Here is a 23,685-nt window from a genome sequence, read left to right on the forward strand (position 1 = left end):
TATGCCAGGAGTTTGAACACATGTGAGTGGATGGACACGAGGCATGCTTGTGCCAAGTGGTCCCACATTCTCTGGACAAAGAGCATCCTGGTTCAGAAGAACTCAATAGGGTGATGGTTTGGAGTAGGGGATGCAGGGTCAAACAGCTCTGGGCTCCTCCAATCCTATTACTAGCTGGGCAACCCTGAACACAGCAACTAACTATCCAAGCCTTGGTTTACCTACTTGAAAAAGAAGTATAATTGTATCAGCTTTAGGGTTGTGGGTACCCAGTACGTTTTGATAAGTGCTCATTCCCTCCTTCCTTGCCCCCATGAACCTTTGCCACCCCACTGCACGGGGCTCAGGTAGGTCCAAAGCCAGCCCCAGTAGGAGGTACTTACCAAACTTGACAAACAAGACGCCAGTGGTAGAAACCACTTTCTTGCCATTTGTTGCCACACACTGGAAGTAGCCCGTGTCCGTGGTGTCGAGGTTTCTAATCCTCAGCCTAGAGCCATAGTTGGTTGCTCGAAAGGAGAGTCTTCGGGGCTCCTGGACTACTGGTGCATCGTTTTTGAACCAGCGGATGGTGGGAGGTGGGTTCCCAGAGACTTTGCAGTGCAGCTCTGCGGTCTGCCCCAGGGATGTGGTGATGTTATTCATTGGTTCATCCAGCGTCAGGTAAGAATCTGTGAGCACAGAGGAGACACAGGCAGGTGAGAGGAGCAGAGTTGGGAGCACTCCGCTCGTATCGCTGGGTCACAGAGACACTCAACAGGAGAGGCCAATGGAGGTGGACAAGGAATGAAGTGATCACATTTTCCAAGAATCCACAACTACTGAACAATCACTCACAGAGCCTGGTGCTTGCAAGGAAATTGGTTACTCTTCAGAGGATAAAATTCGAAGTCTTCAAATGACTTCATGACACCCGTGGGTAAATGTATTTCTTATATTAAGACAAAATGGGCTTCTGTGCTTCAAATCCTGAACACAATACACACTCCCTGCTTCAATTTCCAACAGTACAGAGAAGAGAGGAAAAGAAAAGAAAAGCAAAATTCACCTCAATCTCTCTACCCCAAAATAACACCCCTCTGGCAAACATCCTTTCCTCTCTTGATAACAGAGAAAATATCAAAACTAGAAAAGGCAGGAGCAACACATTTACAAGCACATGGCACAAGAGGAGGAAGAATGCCAGACACCTTTCCATTAGTGAAGACAGAAGGGTCGCAAAGACCAGATCCCTGGTGGATGAAGTGTCAGGGCAACAGACATTTCCACAATGTTCCATACAGTTCTTTCCGCTGTATACAGAGCTTCAGCTCAATTATACTCAGATTTTGAAATGTGAGTTACATTCTGTGCAAAGTACACATTCTAATTCTGCAGTTCCATGAGGACTGACAAATGCATATACCCATGAAACCATTGCCCTGTCCGGATAGAACATCACCAACACCCCAGGAAGTACCCCCCAAATCCTTTGTAGCTAATTCCTGCTGCCAACCACTCCATTCCACCCCACCCACAGGCAACTACTGTTCTGATTTCTATCATCACAGATTAATTTTACCTGTTCCAGAATCTCTTATAAATGAAATCACATTGTATGCACACTTTGCATTTAGCCTCTTTTGAGGTTTATTGCAGTAGAGTTTTATTTGAGCTTATTTGATAATATTTAAGCATCATATTAGTATTAGCTGTGGAATCCAGTTGCAGAGAATAGGATTTATTTTATTTTAAGAAAATGAAGTTTAATATTTTAAAAAATGCTCTGTTGTTCATACATATGGAGTTTTCTTTAGTTTTCATTTCCCTGACAACCTATCCTTGGGTAGCTACCCATCATACCCTCTTACTGTCCTCCACCTTCTCTAGCCCTATGCTTAGGATGGCTGGCTTAGCTGCTGTCATTACTGCACGGCTACAAGCCCTAGAACATCGGGCCTCGGAAGGTCTGGGTCTTCACTGACTGCATTATCAGGGTGTACTATTGTCCCATGGATCTTTCCTCAATGATAGAAATATTCTAAAATCTGCATTGTCTGATTGGTAGCCACTAGCCACACATGGCTTTTTGAGAAATAGGGCTAGAGCGAATAAGGAACTGGATATTTAAATAGCCACATGTGGCTAGCAGCTCCTGTACTGGGCAGCATAGGTAGAATACAGTAAATTTGTTGAGTTTAATGGAACCATAGTTTAAAAAGAGCCCTTTTCTGAGCTACTTAACCAGGAAATTTAACTAGCCAAATGTCTGTAAAATGAGTTCATAAATGTTAAAAATAAATGATTTATTATTTGCTTTCATTTCCCACAAAAAATTGGAAAGGGTATTGTTAGAGTCTGGGAAGCCACAGGAGGATGTCACATGTGTGAATGGCATTTATTATGTGTTTACAATAGAAAAGAGCGTCAGGATGACCATCACTCACTTTGTTACCATAATGCCACTCTTCATCTCACTTAAGTCAGTGAATAATTATCCTTCACAACAGAATCATGAACCCATAGTGATCCTGCAAATGCCTTGCTTCCTTACATTTCTGTTCTGGTTTCTATCTTTGAGCATGTTACTATAATCTACATTCATCTATGCTTGATCTGTGAATGTGTGTGCTCATGAATGCGAGCACATGTGTTCCTAAGATGTCTGTGGTATGCCCAGAAAGCAGGGAGATTAATTAACAGATGAATTTACGGAGCCACCATCATTGCTGCACAGCCACATCTCATGCCTTGAGAATGCGTAACTATGTCCCCTCTATAGATGGAAATATAGGAATAGCAATCATATAACACTGCGCTGAGTAGGTTCTGCAACTGGAATGCTGAGTTTGAATTCACCTCTGTTCTCACCCCACCCCTGCCCCTGCCTATCTGTCTGACCTACAACAGGTCATTTAACCTTTCTGTACTTCAGTTTAATCAATGAAAAATAGGAATATTAAACAGGGTTCCACATGGCAAAACTGTTAGAGGAAGATTAAAATGAAATCAAGTGGAGTGGATGTTTAGCTTAGCAGTTACCACATTCCACATCTGGGTATCTATTCCTGGCTCTGGCTCTGGACTCCAGCTTCCTGCCAGTGTAGACTCTTGGAGACAGCAGTGATGGCTCAAGTTATTAGGTTCCTGGTACCCAGAGTAGGAGTCCTGGGTTGCATTCCCAGCTCCTGACTTCAGCCCCAGCCAGGCTTTGGCTATTGAAGGCATTTGGGGAGTGAACTAATGGTTGTCTGTCTGTCCCTCTTTCACTCTTTCAAATTAATTATTCAATTAGTTAAACCAGGTGACACCAGTGAAGCCTTACATCAATGTTTGATAAAAAGCAAGCACTCACAAATGCTAATTTATGTTGCCACTATTACATTTATAATAACTTCAGTACAATGCTTTTCAGGCTACACAATGTTTTCGTGGCTTCTGACCCTGTCATCCCCAACAATCCAGCAAAGTGGGAAAGGCACATTAATTACCAAGATCCCCATTTGTAGATAAGGAAATTGTGTCTCAAGGGCTGGTGGATTTGCTCCAATGGTCACGGTATAAATTTCCCGAAGCTTCCGTCACTATTGGCCTTTAATTCTTAGGCTCGGCCTAGCCCCTAAACAAAGTCCAGTGGAGGTAACCAGCCAATCCAGTAGCTGGTTAACAGACTATTTTGAAATCTTATCATAGGCCAGGGCTTCACTTTCGTATTTACTGACACAAGGACCCTTGCAAGGAAGAAGCTTTTATGACTGTTTTGCAATGAGGAAAGCTAGGATCAGAGAGGTTACAGAACTTGCCCACGGCCTTGTGAGTGATATGTGGCCCGATTCACATCTCTCTGTTTCCAAAACCTAGCTCTTTCCATTCTACCAGATGATTTGATGTCTTGGAGCCCACCAAGGGCTGGGTATAGAGTTGGAATTTCTATCCCAAACCAGGCTGAGTCCTGGACACACAGGTACCCGTGAGGCTACGTAGTCCCCCTACCTCCCACCAGGACTCTCTTCTTAATGGGACTAAACTCTGGCCATGGGTTCTGGCTGGGGTTCGTTTCCCTCTGGAGACCAGGTGCCTCCTCTGACCTGTGTTCTCTGATATCTGCACAGCATGGATCTAAAAAGAAAAATGAAGAATGCAGGGCATCTTGACATCAGAATGCTGTCATAGAGAACAAAGGAAATGTAAATGTATCTTGGTGTTTACTGAATAAAGAAGCTTTGGCACCAACAGAGAATTTGGTTTCAACTTTTCACTAACATAAAAAGCAGGTTCAAATTTGTTTGCCATCTGTAGCTGCTCATTTAGTAAGCAGCAGAACTAACAAATGGTTTCGTCCTTGATTTGGCAAAGACCAGAAGCAATGGGGCGGCATTTTGCCTAACAACAAAAAAGCATTCTGCAACTGGAAGGGAATAAAATAAAATAAAAACGCATGTCTGTATCACTGCTATCTTTCTTGTTGCTAACAAGGCCCTGGCCCGGATCCATTCTTTTCCCAGAAGCAGCTGGATCCTTCCGTAGCAACCTCAGGGGCCGTGCTAGGGGACCCACTCTGGTCACTACATCCAAGGCTTGGTGGAACCCTAGCTAGCAGGTTCTACAGTATGCATCCAAGTCAAGGGACACACTGCCGAAGAAATTCTCAGAGTGGGCTCAAGCACCAGGTCTCCACCAAGCAGCTGTGTGCATCAGGCAGGCACTGCACCTCCCTGGGCTTTGGATTATCTGGGCCACAGGGGTCTGCTCTTTCTGTGGCAGATCATAGAGGCAGCTGTAGAACCACCGGATGGCAGGCAGCAGGTGCCCACTGGACTTGAATGCCAGACCAGGCCACGTGGCCTCGACATTTACACCTTCTGTTTGTAGTTCCTTCAGTCGTTTGCTTCAGCATCTCTGACAGTATGTGCCCGAGCTGTAGATTTCTCATCCTTTTTTTCCTAGACTACAAGGTTTGAGAAAGGAGACTAGGGTGTGGGATAGACTGTAATTTCATTTGAGAGAGAGAGAGAAAAAAAAATCCCGTTCTACTGACTCCACATCTAGGTCTTCATCCCTAATAAGCTGTCTCCCAGTGGTAACACGAGCAATAGCGACGATGATGACAGTGACTATAGTGAGTACATAATAATGACAGGGATAATAGCCCACGCCAAACAGTACTTACTATCATGGCAGGTATGAACATGTTACACCTGAGAAACCCAAGGCACAGAGAGAAGAAGGTTGTCCAGTAAGTAGAAGAGAGATTTAAAACAAATTATTTTGCCTCTAGAGTCTCTACAGCAACAGAAGTTCTCAAACTTTTTGGTCTCAGGACCCCTACCTACATGCTCTTTGACTACAAAGAGATAATGAGTTTATTAATTTATATAAAAATAATTCCATGATTTATATGAGTTTTTAAAAAAATCTTATTTATTTATTATTACTTATTTGAAAGGCAGAGGGGGAGACAGAGAGAGAGGGAGAGAAAGAGAATCTTATGTCTGCTTGTTCCCTCTGCAAATGCCCAAACAGCAAGGTTAGGCTAGTCCAAAGTCAGGAGCCAGGAGCTCCATCTGGGTCTCCCATGTAGGTGGCAGGATTTAAGTAGTTGAGCCATCATCTGCTGCCTCCCAGGTTGCCTATTAGCAGGAAGCTAGATCAGAAGTAGAGTAGCCAGGGGCTGGCATTGTGGTACAGTGGGTTAAGCTGCCATCTGTGACACTAGCATCCCATATGAGTGCAGGTTCGAGTCCTGGCTGCTCTACTTCCAACCCAGCTTCCTGCAAATGTACCTGGAAAAGCAGTGGAAGATGGTCTGGGTACTTCAGACCCTGCCACCCATATGGGAGACTTGGATGGAGTTCCAGTTCCAGGCTTTTGGCTTTGGCCTGGCCCAGTCCTGGCTGTGTAGCCATCTGGGGAGTGAATCAGCAAACAAAAGATTTTTCTCTCTCTTTCTTTATTTCTCTCTCTAGCACACATACACACACTCACACACGGGTCTCAGTTGCTCTACTTCCAATCCAGCTCTCTGCTATGGCCTGGGAAGGCAATAGAGGAGCCCAAGTGTTTGAGCCCCTGCACTGTGTGGGAGACCTGTAAGAAGCTCCTGGCTCCTGGCTTTAGATTCACCCAGCTCCGGCTGGTGTGGCCATTTGGGGAGTGAACCAGCAGATGGAAGATCTCTCTCTCTCTCTCTTTCTCTGCCTTTGCCTCTGTCTCTCCATAACTCTGTATTTCAAATAGATAAGTAAATCCTTTTTAAAAAACATTGTAGTAGCCAGGACCCAAATCAGGCATTCCACTCAATATGGGAGGTGGGCATCCCAAATGGTGATCTAAGCCACTGTGTCAAACGTCCACCCCAATACAAATATTTTACTGAAAAATATATTTTTCACCCACACAACAGGGAGAAGGTTAGTACTGTTTTATGTGGTTGTGAATCACTCATTTCCTTAAGAGTAGACAACTGGAGTCTCCTGTTTCAGCATCCAATCTGTTGAGATTGTTGTACTAGTTGAAGAAAATCTGACTTCCTACAGTTGGGAAAGGGAGCAATTTTTCAACAGCCTTTCAGATAATTGAGAATATTCTTTGATACCATACTAAAATTTAACAAATGATGGTTTCTTTAAGGTTAGCTGCAATATGAAATCTGAAACCCTATCAATGAGCTTTCCATAATCAGTTACATTGGAATGAACTGATTCACCTTGCACTTTGAATGATCTTCCAGGTATTTTTTGTAACACCATGCATTGCCCATTTAGAATACACTGGTTCAGGGGGGTGGACATTTGGTCCAGATGTTCAGAGTGTTGGTTAAAGCCCCAGCTCCATTTTCAATCTAGTTTCCTGCTACTGGACACCCTGGGAAGGTTGTAGATGATGGCTGAAGTACTCAGGTCCCTGCGATCCATGCGGGAGAATCAGATGGAGTGCCTGGCTTCTGATTTTGGCTTAGCATAGCCATTGTTGTGTGGGCATTTGGAGGATGATTCAATTCTTTCAAACAAAATGAAAATGTTATAAAAGTAAAAATAAATAGACAAATTATCATTAAAAAATAAAGCAAACACTGGTTCATTCTGTTATGTACATTTGCCAAGTATGGCCACATTCAATTAAATAATATAATTTATGTTTATTGATTTTTTTTGACAGGCAGAGTTAGACAGTGAGACAGAGAGACAGAGAGAAAGGTCTTCCTTTTTCCGTTGGTTCACCCCCCAAATGGCCACTACGGCCAGAGTTGTGCCAATCCAAAGCCAGGAGCCAGGTGCTTCCTCCTGGTCTCCCATGCTGGTGCAGAGCCCAAGCACTTGGCCCTCCTCCACTGCCTTCCCAGGCCACAGCAGAGAGCTGGACTGGAAGAAGAGCAACCAGGACAGAATCCAGCGCCCCAACCAGGACTAGAACCTGGGGTGCCGGCGCCACAGGCAGAGGATTAGCCTAGTGAGCTGCGGCACTGGCCTGTTTATTGATTTTTACCACCAATCACATCAGTGAAGATTAGGAAGTTGTCAAGCTCATGGCAGTACCTGAAAGTTTTCCATAGTTCTGTTTTTTTGTTTGAAAACTAAAATTTTCTCACATCCCCTATTTCCTTGAAGTGGCAGGCTCATTTTGATCACTTTCAAGAATATTCAAGAATAACTAAACACAGTTTGTTGGTTATTCTTTGAAGTAAAAAGTGGTGAGTTTAGCAACGAATACAAATATTTTTCTGTGAGATATTCATAGAGATAGTGCTTCAATATCCAGGAGGAGTGCTTCAAGGGTACTAATCAAGTGGTCATATGGACTATTAAAAATTACATGTTCAAGGACAATATTCAATAAAACTAACAATTTATACTGTTGCATGGAAGATATTCTTAAGTGTGAGAGAGACAGAGAGAAAGGGCTTCCTTCCATTGGTTCACCCCTCAAATGGCTGCTACGGCCAGAACTACGCCGATCCAAAGCCAGGAGCCGGGTGCTTCCTCCTGGTCTCCCATGCGGGTGCAGGGGCCAAGCACTTGGGCCATCCTCCACTGCCTTCCTGGGCCACAGCAGAGAGCTGGACTGGAAGAGGAGCAACCCGGACTAGAGCCCGGGGCCCATATGGGATGCCGGTGCTGCAGGTGGAGGGTTAACCAAGTGAGCCACAGCGCTGGCCCCATGACTGACTTTCTTTTTTAAGATGTATTTATTTATTTGAAAGTCAGAGTTACAGAGAGAGAGCACTATCTTTTATCCGTTGGCTCACTCTCTAGATTGCCACAACAGCTGAGGCTGGGCCAGGATGAAGCCAGGAGCCAGGAGCTTCATCTGGGAATCCCACTTGGTAGGGAGTGGTCCAAGTACTAGGATCTTCTGCTGTTTTACCTAGGCCATTAGCATGGAGTTAGATCAGAAGTGGAGCAGCTGAGACTCAAACCAGCACCCATATGGGATGTTGGTGTCTTGGGGCTGGCTTTACAGGTTATGCCACAATGCCAGATCCTCTTTCTTTTTTTCTTTCTCTTTTTAAGTGCAAATGTTTGGCAGTGAAGAGTATAATGACCACTGGTCAGTACAGCTTGGTGCCACTGTCTTTTTTTTTTTTTTTTTTTTTGACAGGCAGAGTGGACAGTGAGAGAGAGAGAGAGACAGAAAGGTCTTCCTTTTCCATTGGTTCACCCCTCAGTGGCCGCTCCGGCAGTGCGCTGTGGCCAGCGCACCGCACTGATCCAAAGCCAGGAGACAGGTGCTTTTCCTGGTCTCCCATGCAGGTGCAGGGCCCAAGGACCTGGGCCATCCTCCACTGCACTCCTGGGCCACAGCAGAGAGCTGGACTGGAAGAGGAGCAACCGGGACAGAATCCAGCGCCCCGACTGGGACTAGAACCCTGGGTGCCAGCGCTGCAGGCGGAGGTTTAGCCTACTGAGCTGCGACACCAGCTGGTGCCACTGTCCTGTCTTGATGTCTGGTAGGCCCCAGCAGCTTGTCGCATGACCACGGTTGTATAGTCATGATGGGTAAGATGCAGTTTAAGGCACTTAAAAACCTATCTCTGAGTTCACAGCTAATAAAAGGCAAATTTGGGGTTTGGACTTCAAGGCCATCACTCCCCACAGCCGCCCTCCTTCACTTCTCTGGGTCCTAGTCTGGTATGAGGCTCTCAGAACAAAGTGGTTCAACTCCAACCTTGAGTAGCACAAGCCAGAGGGCAGGGCACAGCTTGCATGCCTGTGTTCTATTCCTGAACAAATAAGTTGGGGGTTGGGAGGTCCCAAGTGGGCACATCAGATTTCGCCAATGTTTGGGACTCTGGATGAAAAAGGGTTTGGGGTTTTTTATGAAGCAGGAAAATAAAATGCCAATTTTGAGTGCCCCCCATTGTTCATAGAGAGGGCTACTCATAGCTAATATTTTTTAAAAAAAGATTTGATAATTTGAAAGGCAGTGTGACAGAGAGAGAGAGAAAGATACACATACACAGAGATATCTTCTCTCCACTAGTTCAATCTCCAAATGGCCACAACAGCCAGGGCTGGGCCAGGCCAAAGCCAGGAGCCATGAAGTTCATCGGGGTCTCCCATTTAGCTCATCAGCTGCTGCCTTCACAGATACATTAGCAGAACTGGATCAGAAACAGAGGAGCCAGGACTCTAACTGGCGCTCAGATTTGGGATGCCCACCTTGCAGGCAGGGGCTTACCCCACGGTGCCACAATGCCAGTCCCTTGTGGCCCCACAGAGCTAGCATTCTTTCTGAGGATTTACCAGGTGCCAGGAACCATTCTGAGCATCCTACACACATCGACCTCCTTACACTTAAAAAGAATCCTGTGAGGATGATTTATGCTCTTTTACCCTCATTTTGGGATGGAGAAGACGGATTGGGTTAATCCAGAGAGGTGAAGTAGTTTCATGAAAACCACATAGCCAGAAAATGGCAGAGTTAGGACTCATACCCAGTGTTTTGGACACCAGAGAGCATACGATCATCTGAAGCTACACCCCGAGTGCACTTTCCAGTGGCCTTGCCACTGCCACAACCAGGGCTCCAGAACATTCCTGCCCTTTGTGTGAGTCTCTAGCCCAGGAAAACGCCCACTGGTAATGAAAACAATGAAGTCATGAGTTCCTTATGATGTAACTGGAAGTCATCATTGAGAAGGAGCTTTTAAAATACAGCACAGCCATCGCTTCTACTGAGGCTTAATCAACCTAAAAAGTGAACTGCAAGAAAAAAGAAGTTGGTTTATGAGCTCTCTGGGAATTGAGACTATTTCCGCCCTTTTCCCTTTTCCCATTCTCCCCAGCACTCCATGTGTTATTATGAACTTCGTAGGCCTTTAATAAATGCTGGTTGATTAAGTCAATGGAAGGCTCCAGTGAATTTCCGGTAAATTAGCTGCAGAGACACTCCATGTATCACTGACCCGCTTGACAAGATGTCACATCCACAAATCCACAAATCCCTCCCAACATTGATTACTTAATTTTCCTACTGCCCTCCCATCTCCCCGCAGGGAGGCGGGTAGGGCCAAGAGTTACAGTCCCATTCTGACAGGTGAGAGAAACTGAGATATAAAAAGTTTAACAGGCCTTTGCCATGGCAACCCAACCAGTCAACCGAGGAGCCAGTCACAATTAGGTTTAGGGCCTGGGTCTCAGTATCAAAAGAGGCAGATGCCAAAATCCTAGCCTCCTACATGAGCGATCCTTTTTAGAAGAGGCAGGAGGCTCCCGACATGAAATAAAATGCTTAGCTAAACATAAAGGAAGGCTGCCAAACACAGTTAGGTCATCGCATTTGACTTTGAGAGAACATTCTGTTCACGCTATCAACCTGCATTCACTTTCAGCACACTTCACCATAAATACTTCTGACTCACTATCTCGGGAAATATTTTTTATCTTAATAAACTCAATGCAAAGCATAATCTAAATCAGCTTGCACATTCTTGAGTCAGAGCCACAAGCTGCGTTTAATAAAAATCAGCCGCAATAACAGGGACTTCTGAATAAGCACGGTTCATTATCAGATGCGGGGCTGGAGGCAGGAGCAGGAGGTAGGTAGGCTGAAGGCACAGACGAGGCGAGGACAAGGGGTGACCCACTTGCTGCACCTTGGTTCCCAGGGCACAGCCTCACTGCAGGCACGGTTTATGATATAGACTGCGGCACAGTAACTTGAGGTGTGCTGTGATGTCAGACCCCTTGGCTTTAGGGCTCAATACCACCTCTTACCAGCTGTTACTAAATCTTCGGAAGACCCAGTTTCCTCCACTGTAAAATTAGGCTAATTGTTGTACTGCCCTGTAGGGGTTAAATGAGACGATCAGCTCTGGAACAACAACAACAACAACAGTGTCCCAGGGGGCAGGTGTTTGACACAGTGTTTAGGTCACCACACCCTATGGAAGTTCCTGAGTTTGAGTCCCAACTCCCCTGCTTCTAATCCAGATTCCTGCTAATGTGTACCCTGGGAGGCAGCAGATGATGGCTCAGGTGCATGGGTCCTTGTCACCCACGTGGATGCCTCAGATTGAGTTCTGGGCTCCTGACTTCGGACCAGCCCAGCTCTGGCTGTTGCAGACATTTGCGGAATGAGCTAGCAGATGAAAGATCGCTGCCTCTGATTCCTTGCCTTTCAAATAAAATGAAAACAGATAAATAAAAATTTTATAAATGTGTTCTAGAAAACATACTGACATATGGGTCCTTCTCCCACCCAAAGATTCTATTTTAATTATGTCTCTTAAGATTTATTTATTTATTTGAAAGGCAGAAGGACAGAGAGAAATGCTCAGGGATAGAAAGATCTTCTAGCTGTTTCACTTCACAAAGGCCCACAACAACCACGGCTGTGCCAGGCTGAAGCCAGGAGGCAGGAACTCCCTCTCTCCTCCACATGGGTGGCAGGAACCCAACTCCTTCAGCCATCATCTGCTGCCTTCCAGGTGCATTACCAAGAAGCTGGATTGGAAGTGGACTTGGGACTTGATTCCAGGCACTGTGGTATGAGATGCGGGCATCCCGAGCAGTGGCTTAACCCTCTGTATTGCAATGCCTGAGTGATTTTAATTTAATTGATCCAGAGTGGAGTCCAGAACTAAGCCTTTTTTAGACCTTCCCCAAATGATTCTCTGGCACAGTCAAAAGGATGGCTATATGTGTTACCGACAAAGAGGAAAGGTGAAGGTCTGCAGGCCAGACATTTGCCTTTAACCCTCCAGTATCAAAGTGTCCTCTGGTAGGCACAGTGATGGCACAAGGAAGATAAACATTTTGCAGTTACGCAAAGCTGCCACCCAGGGTAGATGATGGTTAAAAGGCAAAAAGAGAGGTGCTGTGTTGGCCTGGGTCCTGGCCTAACACTCACATTTGAGAACACAGCACTAATGCAGCAAACAGCCTGGACTAGCGACCTCTGAGTAGCAAGAGTGGATCTGAAGAGCGTACACTGGTTGGGTGGATGTTGTGGTGCATCACATATAGCCACTAACCGGGATTTAACCCCCAACCCACATCAGGGTGCCTGGGATTGAGTCTTGCCTCTGCTCTCTGATGTGTCCCCAGGAGGCAGCGCATGATGGCCCAATTACTTGGGTCCCTGCCACCCATGTGGGAGACCCAGATGGACTTCAGGGCTCCTGACTTCTGCCTGGCCCAACATCAGCTGTTGTAGGCATTTGGGAGAATGAACCAGTAGATGGAGGATCTCTCTCTCTCTCTCTCTCTCTCTGTGTGTGTGTGTGTGTGTTGCTCTGTCTCTCTTTCTGTTGCTCTGCCTTTCAAAGCAGTAAAAATAAATAAATGTATAGAAAAGAATGTTTCCGTTTAAAAAAAATAGTATTCACTGGAGCAAAGACATCATATGGCCAATGATATAGTTCCTTTTTGGGTAAGGAACACACATAACATCAGAAATAGTTCTGCAAATGTGCACTTAGAGCAAAACCCCCTATAAATCTGAACTAATGGGGAAAGACAGCTGCCTTTATAGGTCTTTCCTTAGGAAGCCTGGTAAGTACACACAGCAACTCAAAGGAGTTTGAGGAAACTCTGCTACCTAGAGGCTTGTTTAAATGAATAGGTCATTTTTATAAGTAGGCCAATTGTATGTAAATGGACTCTTAAAGCTCAGGGAAACTACTTTTTCCTCTTAAGTAGTTAAGATCCATATGCAGCCTAAGCATGGCTGGTCTCCAGCATTAGATGACGGCTCTGGATCCCTGCTACAATTAATGAGGGTGGGAGGAGAAGGAAACATGTGTTAAGAACTGATTCTATCAGGCACTTTGCATATATTGCTATATTTTATCCTCAGCAGGATCCTGTGAAGCGTGTAGTTTTTTCTAGCCACATTTTAAGGATGATTCAAAGGCATCTAGAAGTTTTAGTATAGCTAGGTCCATCACGGCTGCGACTGGAATTCAGTTGTACTGGGCACCCTTCTGCAACTTGTGCCCTCCCAACCTAGTGCTAGTAAGAACTGTTTCTACCATGCACTCACTTGAGTCTGCCCAGATGACACTTCTCACACCAAACATGCCATGATCTCTACCAGTCCTTGTTCTGAGCCTCAGTGCAGGCTTTCTAATGGGGTCATTGGCAATCACCAACAAGGTTTCTGGTTATCAGAACTGTGGATGTTATGGACCCAATGTGGTTGGCCTCCTGAAATTCCTATGTTGAAATCCTAACCTTCCATATGATGATGTCAGGAGGTGGGGACTTGGGAGGTGATCAGATCACAAGAGCTAAGCTTTCCTGCAAGGGATTAGGACCCTTATAAGAGGTACAAGGTGATGCTTTGCCTCTCAAACCATGTGAAGACACAGCAAGAAGACACCTGTCTGTGAATCAGGAAGGGAGCCCTCACCAGGACCTGGCCATGCTGGCCCCTTCATCTTGGACTTCCAGCCTCCAGGACTGTGGGAAATAAACTACCAAATATGTGGTAGCTTGGTCTAGCAGCCCCAAAAGACAGACAGTGCATTTTTATGGTTTAAGTATTCCTTTTATTTCACCTTGATTTTCAACCACCTTTACTATGGAGGGGGCCATCGTTTTGACACTTCACATTTATCATGTGTGCATGTTTCATTTAAAATTTAAAATAATAGGAATACAGGGAGTTGTAAGCAGAAAAACCCCAACCACCAAAACTATTTGATTTTGGTACAAGCAAATTCTTTTTTAGACCAATTATAGTATTGTTAATGATTTTAAGTTTACAAAACAAAAACTGTGAGGTAGTAATATAAGTTCCCATATACCCCTCACTCCATTTCCACTATTAGCGTCTCATGTTAGTATCTTTGTCATAATTAATAAACCACACCCAGCTTCCTCTACCTTTTTAACCAAACTACCTTTATCCCTCCCACTCTTTAGTAATCAACATTGTGTGTTGAGATTGAGTTTTGTTTTCATTTTAGTTCCCACATACAAGGCAGAATGTGTGTTATTTGTCTTCCTGTGTCTGGCTTATGTTGTTTAACTGAAATTTTGTGAGACAAGGTTTCTGGCTCCAGACTTGGTCCCTGAGTCAGAGGAATATTCCTCATCTTGTTTCTGACTTTCTCAGCCTTATCTATCTTAATTTTAACTCACACATTTTTAAAACTCAATCCCCATTTTCAGCTGAATGCTAGGAGAATAAGTAAACTCTAGGAATCCTTCAGGTATTAGGAAGCTCCATACCATGAAGTCACTTGTAGCTTTTCCCAGCCCTGCAACACCAAACTAATAAATAATAACACCACCCCCATCTCTTACTTACCCAAATGGGAAGACCCTGCCCACCACACCACAGCCTGGACATTGCATCCTGCCTGTCTCTGGTTGAATTATAAGCCTTTGAAAAATGCTGACAGACCCTGCAGTTGCAGCAGGACAGGATGAGAGGGTCCGCATAATGAACTTTTAAATGACTGGAGATAGCATCTAGAAGGCCAAGCCTGAAACGCGTCTCTGGCTCGGGCTTTGTGCCAACACAAACAGAACACACCATCAGTCACCTCTGTGCTTTCAGTACCACGGAGATGCCTCGGTGTTAGCGTGGTTGGTGCAGGATCGTTGCAATGGAGGCTGCGGCGGCCTCCATCCTGAGCAAAGATGAGAGCTGTGCTCTCAGGTCCGTGCGAGAAAGAACCAGGCCTCGCTCAGGGCCTTCAGAGGCGAAGTCAATGTGTATTTTCACTACTCTGGCCTGACAATGTGCAGCAGCAGCTTGCCCAGTCATAATAAATTCTCAAGCATTTGATGGCTCTAAGTGGAGCCTGGGTAGCTTTCAAAATAAAAGTGTGTCATTCTGGTCAGTGAATTTCTACACCTATGTGGACCACACAGTTACAGCCACTCAGCTTTCTTCTTTTTTAAAAAAGATTTTTTTTAAAAAAAAAATTGTTTGAAAGGCAGATGAGAGAGAGAGAGAGACAGAGAGATAGAGACAGAGAGAGAGAATCTTCCATCCACTGGTTCTGAAATGGCTGGGGCTGGGCCAGGCCAAGTCTAGGAGCCTGGAACTCTATCCAGGTCTCTCATGTGGGTGGCAGGGCAAAGTCTGTCCCTGCTTTCCCAAGTGCAGTAGCAGGGAGCTGGATTGGAAGTGGGGTAATGGGACTTGAACCAGCACTCATGTGGGATGCCAGTGTGCAGGCATAGGCTCAATCCTCCATTCTACTACACTGGCCCCAGCATCTCAGCTTTCTACATCTTGATTGAGCAGGACCTGAATCCCATGTGTTCCAGTCAGTATTCCAGCTCATTCCACAGAGGCTAACATTCCAGTTTTGGAAGCGGGCACAAACCATCTTTTCTTCCCTCCTTCACTCATGGTGCAGGATTTGCGTTTCAGAACTTGAAAGAATCTACTGACCTGGCCACATCTCAGGTCTCCTAATCACAGAGCAGTGCCTTGGTATAGTCTCTCACCTTGATGTTCTCTCTTACGAATGGGGTGGTTTTGCTCTCAACATTTCAAGGTAAATTCAGCAATACACCCAATCTGCTCTACTGTTTTTGTGAGAAAGCAGAAAAGCACTGAAGAACCTGGAGATTAAACTGAAGTGAGCGCTATTTTCTTGGTGCAAGAGGCAAAAGGCAATCCAACACTCAAGATTGTTAACTTCAGGGATCTGATCCTGCCCTTTTCATTGCTGAGCTACCTGAACCTAGCACAGGCCTTTGCGAAGGCTTTGCTACCTGAAACCTAGCACAGGCTTTGTGGATGTGGAACATGCTTAACGGACAGATGAATCAAGTCTCTGTACTCCAAGATCTCTTGTGCCACCTGTAGGGTCAAGCAGATAAAGGCAAAGTCAGAGTAGAGTGTGACCTGAGAATGTGCAAGGTGATGAAAGGCCCTAGAGGAGGAAAGCAACCCAGCTCCTAGGCCCAAAAGGAGGTGATATGGCCTCTGCCTTTCAGAAGCTCCTTAATATCTACAAGGATTCTGAACTATTCCACGGATCTCATTGGAATGTACCAGTCAGAATGAGAGTCAGAGCTGAGTGTGCAGTCAAGATGTTGAGAATTAAAGCAAGTGTGTGTGTGGGGGGGCGGGGGGCAGGGAAGGGTGAGATCAAATGAACTGGCTGGGTTCACTGTGTAGGGGTGGCAGAGGGGGCCAGGCCATTCTTTGCTTACCACAAGGCCAAGTGGGCAAGACCCAGAGCAGAGTGGACAGGGAGAGAAAGCCCAGACTTCCTGTTCTGTTGCTGGAATGTGCAGGAACTCAGAGGAGGGTGCAAGTAGACAGCAGAGGGGAAGCAGAAGAAAAATAAGCAAACACTTATGAAACACCTGTGAAGCCACAGAGGGGATACCTGCCCCGGCTCTCCTGGACCTCACAAAACACTGACGACAAAGAAACCTATAATCAGAACAAGGCGAAGGCGATCAAAGGGCCGTTTCCTGCCCGAGATGGCGAGCATGTTCTGTGTAGAAATCAGGGGAGGCTGGAAAAGGAGGATATGCCTGGACTGGGCCTTGGTGGAGCAGAGGCACAGCCTGGCCCTGACATCAGTGGGAACAGAGCTGGGAAGAGGGGAGAGGGGAGCTTCAGGAGCTGTGCAGCTGCTGGGGGAGTATAGGGTGACCTTGGTGACCCTCTGACGCACCCCACCTGCTAAATGCCCCACAGTGCTTCTCCTAGAGCTCCTTGCTTCCTCTGTCCCTCAGCAGAAACAGGGAAAAGCTTCCCCTCCTGCAGGAATGCCCTGCACATAGCAAGGATTTAATATCCGAAAGCCCCTGCTCAGTAAGTATCACCCCTAACTCCAGGGACAGCTGAAAAGAGCTCCTCTGGCATCCAGCCCCACTGAGGAGCCCTGGTGCCTCTTCCCATCATGGTCTTAGTTGCTGTCATGTTAACCACACACCTCTAAATTTTGTTAAGAAGAAGCCGCTTTGGGGGATATGCTCATGCACACTCCCAGCCCTGTCCTTTCCAGGTCAGATTCCTAAAGGAGGTGGAGATGGAGGAGATGGCATTCCATGGAGAAAGGAATGGCCTGAGCAAAGGTTGAAAGGTATGAGCATCCAGAGTGAATGAGGGCAGTGTGGAGCAAAGCGTCCACACTTGCTTTGGGGAATGGTTATGAATAGAGAAGTCACGGGCAAGAAGGCCAGAGAGATGTCAAACAGTGATGAGGAATTCTGCACGCCCCGCGGCCAGCAGCTGGCAGTTTCCACACAATGTTCAGCAGAGGGGACCTTGTGCTCAGAGCTGAGCACCAGGACAGGGAGGCAGAGCTGGGGAGGAGCTGTGGATGAAGAAGGAAATTTGTGAAGGTTCTGATTTTGTGCTCCCTAGCTTCTTCCCCAAGCAGGCGTGGCTGCAGAAATCCGGGGCGAAGCAGATCCAGGTGTCTTGTGAGTGATTTCCATCAGAGGTAGCAATAATCCAATTTTCTCAGTAGCTGAATATGTAACTCCTCATAAGCAGAGTATGCAGGGATTTCCAGAACTTCTTACACCACAACATTTTTTAAAATGTAATAATTTCTTTTATTTTATGTATACAAAAGGCAGAAAGACAGACAGACACACACGCACACACATCTCCCCCATCTACTAGTTCACTTCCCAAACACTCACAACAGTGGGGTAAGGGCCAGGCCAAAGCCAAGAGCCGGGAACTCAATCCAGGTCTCCCACATGGATGACAGGGACCCAAGTACTTAGGCCATTATCTGCTGCCTTCCAGGGTGCACATTCAGAGGAAGTTGGAATTGATAGCAGAGCTAGAACTTGAACCTAGGCCCTCTGATATGGGATGTAAGCATCCTAAGTGATGACTAGACCACTACGCCAAGTGCTGCCCCAAAAGAAACATATTTCCCTTGAATTTCTGGAGCACACTTGTATTTCTTTACTGTAAGAAAACAACACTTCAGTGTATACCTTTATGCATAAATCTTTTCTCCCCTTTCACATTATTTCCTTAGCTTACTCATCTGCAAGCACCCTTCGCCTTTTCATTTTTAAAATTTACTTATTTATTTTTATTTATTTGAAAGACAGCATGCGAGAAAAAGAAGAAGGGAGGAAAGGAGGGGGAGAGAGAGAGAGATTCCATCTCCTTCCATCTGTTGGTTTATTGCCCAATGTCTGTAAAAGCCATGGCTGAGCCAGGCTGAAGCCAGGTGTTCTGAATTCCATCCAGGTCTCTGGATTTCAAGGACCCAAGTACTTGGGCCACCATCTGCTGCTGCATCCCAAGGTGTGTATTAGCAGGAAGCTGGATTGGAAGGAGATATACTCACTGTCTATTTCTCTGGAGTGCCTAAGCACACAGGAAAGTGTGACCTGGTCCCTATCTACTTTCCCACACTAACTCCTAACTAACCCAAGGCCAGGGATAGAGTGTTCATTTCCTTACATATCTTCCAAGTGTGAACGCCAGATTCTGTCCCGGTTGCCCCTCTTCCACGCCAGTCCTCTGCTATGGCCCAGGAGTGCAGTGGAGGATGGCCCAAGTCCTTGGGCCCTGCACCCCATGGGAGACCAGGAGAAGCACCTGGCTCCTGGCTTCAGATCGGTGCAGCACACCAGCTGTAACAGCTATTTGGGGGGTGAACCAATGGAAGGAAGACCTTTCTCTCTGTCTCTCTCTCTCAGTCTAACTCTGCCTGTCCAAAAAAAAAGGCTTAGAGAGGCAGGTGTTGTGGCACAGTGAGCTCAGCTGCTGCTTGCACTGACTGCATCTCATATTGGACTTCTGGTTCTCATCCTGGCTCTGCTTCCAACCCAGCTTCCTGTTGATGCGCCTTGAGAAACGCAGGTGGTAACTCGAGTGCTCAGGCCTCCATGTTGGAGACTAGGGTGGAGTTCCGAGTTCCTGGCTTTAGCCTGGACCATCTTCTGACTGCTGTGGGCATCTGGGGAGTGAACCACTGGACAGAAGTTCTCTCCCTCTCACTCTTTCTTTCACTCTCACTCTCACTGCCTTGCTCAGTCTTTCAAGTAGATGAAAATTTAAACAAAATGCTTATGGCTATCCCTCTGGGATCTATTAGCCAAGAGCTATCCTGAAGTCACCATGCAGAATACTTGGAAAGAGAGAGAGAGAGAGAGAGAGAGCGAGCGAGCCTGGAAGTCCCAGTTGTGTAAGCCCTCTCGGCCCAGATACAGAATGTTGAAGTCTTCAAGACAACTCCAGCCCCAGCTGCCACGTGACTGAGACCACGCGAGACTCAGCAAGAACACCCTACCTGAGCAGGCGCTTGAGAGAACCCACGAGAGATCGCAGAACCACGAGAGATCACACTAATATACGGTTGCTTTTTGAAATCACTAATTTGGAGTGATCTGTTACTTAGCAATAATCACTGATATAGTCCCCATTTAAGAATCTAAAGTGTGAATATGCATGTCCAGAACAGTGGACAAGGACTGGAGCTGTACCTTGTGAGAGACGCACTGCTAGGAAGTAAAGGTAAAAATTCACACAGAGTCCTTGCCTTTAAGGAGCTAACAAGAGAGCTATGATATAAAAGTGGATGAACACAGGTTTAGAACAGAGTGGTACGTGAGGGGCACAAAGACTATGCAGTGGAAGATTCTGAAACATATTCTGGCCAAAGGACTGGAAGGCCAGGGATCAAGTTCTGGCTGTGTGACCCTGGGTAAAGCTCTGACTTTGCATCTATAGTCTTCATTATCTTTATCTGTCTAACGAGAAGACAGGGTCCAGCGATCTCTGAGGGTTACTCCCCACTCAAACCTTTTACGGTGCCAAAATGTGAGTGTGCACACCAATCTATGTTTACTTGGCCATCCCATAGTCAAACAAACTCTGGAGAGTCAGCCTTTGTTAAGACTCTTTGATTGCAAGTAACAGACATGAACTTGCCTATTTTTGAGAGTGAGAAGGGGCAGATAAGGTGAACAGGGAATTTAACACAGGATGCAAGGGTTTCTTATGGAATTCTGGCCATGTCTCAGGAAGAAGGCATCTAAGAATTGGAAAGCTGCCTGGAGCCAGGTCAGGAATTCCCTGAACCCACAATCTCCGACTTCAGAAATCTGCTTCAATCTCTCCTTGCACACCAGCCTTCTTTGCTGCTCCAGGCACATACAGGAAGTTGATCATTCCCCCATTATTCCCAAGTTGTTCTCATGCCACTACCAGCTACTCACAAATTCTAACCAGCTGTGTGTGAGTCCCAGTCCCAGAAAAGAGACTCTAATTGGCCCAACCTGAGTAAGGTGTCATATCCCCAGCTCAACCAACTCTCAGAGGGACAGGGTTACATGATACAAACTTGGCTGTCGAAGGGCCATTTTGATGTGTCATAGGAGAAGTTTTTAGACAAGAGGAGGTTATTATTACATGGGCAGCCTTCCCGAAAGGTCTCTAACACTAACTCCAAAACCCCAAAAAACCATTTTTGTATGGATTACTGATAAGGATGAAATCTCTCTAACTTAAGCTTCCTCTTTCATGCTCATTGAAATCCTTTCCAAAATCACACTGCAAACTAGCAAGTGTCAGGAAGACATTAGTTTTTAAACTCTTTTAGGTCCTACACATGCAACACTATTTTCTAGGACTTCTAGGGTGGTCCTCTAAACCTTATGACAATACAGACTCATGAGGAACCTCTAGCTGAGGGCTGTTCATGCAAAACCCCTTTATCAAAAACTAAATGCCTCCACTGAACTCCCATGCCTGTTCCTGAAAGCTACTGAGAATTTGGATGTCATTGTAGAAGCCATATTTGTGGACGGCCCAGCGAGAGAGGCAAGTCAAGCTATTAGGGAGATTCTACATAAAAAGATTTCTCATGATTGATACTACTGAATAAAGAAAAGAAGCTACTTATTGATATTTTGACAATCACTAAGGTCTGGTTCCTATTAGTCCCATTTTTGCCTTTTAAGAGGATTTTTAGGCCTGAAAATGTCATGAAATGTGGAACAAAAGCTTATAATAAAGCACGTCCCCTGACCCCCAATCTATCAATCTTTCAAATAAACAAAAAATACTGATATGTCTGGAAGAAGGCATGTCTTGGTGGTTACCTAATATTAGCTACTATATTGGGCATTACCTAGCAATTGCTTCTGGGAAATGGAGTAAAACAGAGGGAATGGGAGAGAACAGGAGAACGCAGTGTGTGTGTGTGTGTGTGTGTGTGTGTGAGAGAGAGAGAGAGAGAGAGAGAGAGACTCCATAACTCATTTTCACTATAAATGCTTTAAAATCTTACAGATGTCAAACAGGATATTCTCCTTCATATTTTTCTCCAATCATTCTATTTTGCAAGTCATATTATTCACAAATGAGATATTCAAGAAACACAAATTCTGAAATAAAAATGTGCACACCACCAGTGGAAAAGCAAACAAAAGCAGCTAATGTACTGTGGCTAAAAAAATGTTCAAACAAAGTGGCAGTAATTTACTGCTCTGGCTCTTAGCTGGACCCCGTGAACATAATCAGAACCCCCAGGACTGATGGGAAAGCGCGATCCACAGTAAGTCTCAGGATAATAAAAGAAAGTGAGAAAGCCAATTGCGCATGAGCATGAGAGCTGCATTTCTTCCACTTGCAGCAACTGAATCAAGTTTCCAGCCAGAATTTCAGGGCAAAATTTAGAAGTCCCTCGAGAAGCAAACTATGAGCTGACGAACACTCACACTCAGACACTGCTCCAGTCATCTGAATGACTTAATTAGTATCTAGAGATGACCACAAAAGATACACCGAGGAGCAGCAGAGAGGTTAGCAGACGTGGGCTTCATTCCTGGAGGCATCACTTGCTGTCAAGTGTCCTTGGGCAAACGGTTTCACAGTTTCAAGTTCTGCTACTACCTGTTGCCTCAGACTGCCACCTGGATTAAGTCAGATAAAGTACCTGGGAGGGTGTTTAGTGCATGTTAGCTTCAGTAAATTTCATTATAAAGTTAAATGAAAAAGAAATTGTGTATTTTGATAATTGAGTTCACTTAATTAAGGCACTTAGAACAGGACCTAGTATCCAGTAAAGTCCTGTGTAAATGTTTGTCATTATGATTACTATATAGTACAATTTCTGTTCATCTGAATGGTCAGAAAATCGGGTGACTAAATTTATTTTTACGTCAAAACCTCCAAAGTACTTCAGTACTCAAAGTTCTTGAAATTCTTTCTAAAATATACATCAACTTTCCAGGGCTAGTGAGTATAATATGTTAAATAGCAATTCACAACATTTTACACTGGCTTGTGCATGGCAAACACAAATCAGAAGCCCTGCATTCCAGTACCAAATCTATTACTGGTCAGCCCTGTAATTTCTGGCCTCACTTTGCTCATCTGTGTAATGGGGATAAAGAGACCTGCCTCTCTCCCACTTTTGGTGATGATCACATGAAATCATCCAGATGAGATGACTTTGAAGATGATAAAACATGAGAGAGATAAAGGATGACATGCATTTGTTGTTCTTTAGTGCTTATCATGGACTATTTCTGGAGGTGTATGGGCCCAAGGGGTATGGAGATTCCAGATATATCAAGGATTCTGCTTTTTGATAAACTGTAGTAAAATACAAATAACAGAAAATTTACGATTTTAAGCATTTTCTAAGTGCACAGTGCAATGGCACAGAGTATACACACATTGTTGTGCAACAGTCACCACCATCCATCCATAGGACTTTTCTCAAATTCCCAGATTATAACTGTAGACACATTAAGTGATTAGCCATCCATTCCCCCTCCCGCCCAGCCTCTCCAATTCTGCCCTCTCTCTATGAATTTGACCCCTTAGTTATCTCATACAAGGGGAATCATACAGAGTATTGCTTGAAAAATAAATCCCTTGGAGCAAAATGTGGAAATCTTTACTTAATATATGCTAAATTGATCTTCTGTATATAAAGATAATTGAAAATTAATCTTGATGTGAAGGGGAAGGGGAGAGGGAGTGGGAGAGGGGAGCGTTGTGGGTGGGAGGGAAGTTACGGGGGGAGGAAGCTATTGTAATCCATAAGCTGTACTTTGGAAATTTATGCTCATTAAATAAAAAAAAAGAAAAGAAAAGAAAAATCCCTTGGCCATTTGATTTGAAAACTGGTGCAGAAAACAATGGCAGTTAATTGAGGATTTCAGTTTGTGGGTTCCCAGTCCTGGAGGCTGTGACAGGACTGTGATTAGGGAACTAAGAAGTACAGCCCAGGTAGCATCCTCCAGGCCCTGATGGGGCTGATGACTTAGTTCATTCACATCATCATTTTGA

At 45.2% G+C, this 23,685-nt stretch overlaps 1 protein-coding gene across 2 annotated transcripts in view; it reads right to left on the minus strand.

Moving 5' to 3' along the window:
- The window catches only part of ROR1 (receptor tyrosine kinase like orphan receptor 1), a 423,340-nt gene that overhangs the window by 137,600 nt on the left and 262,055 nt on the right, over positions 1-23,685 (minus strand). For both annotated transcript variants that reach the window (XM_008265125.4, XM_051857667.2), the window contains exon 3: positions 384-671. In XM_008265125.4, coding sequence (XP_008263347.2) covers positions 384-671 — 288 coding nt within the window. The remainder of the gene's footprint in view (positions 1-383; positions 672-23,685) is intronic.

This window comes from Oryctolagus cuniculus, chromosome 7, assembly GCF_964237555.1.
Source record: "Oryctolagus cuniculus chromosome 7, mOryCun1.1, whole genome shotgun sequence".
Taxonomy (NCBI): Eukaryota; Metazoa; Chordata; class Mammalia; order Lagomorpha; family Leporidae; genus Oryctolagus; species Oryctolagus cuniculus.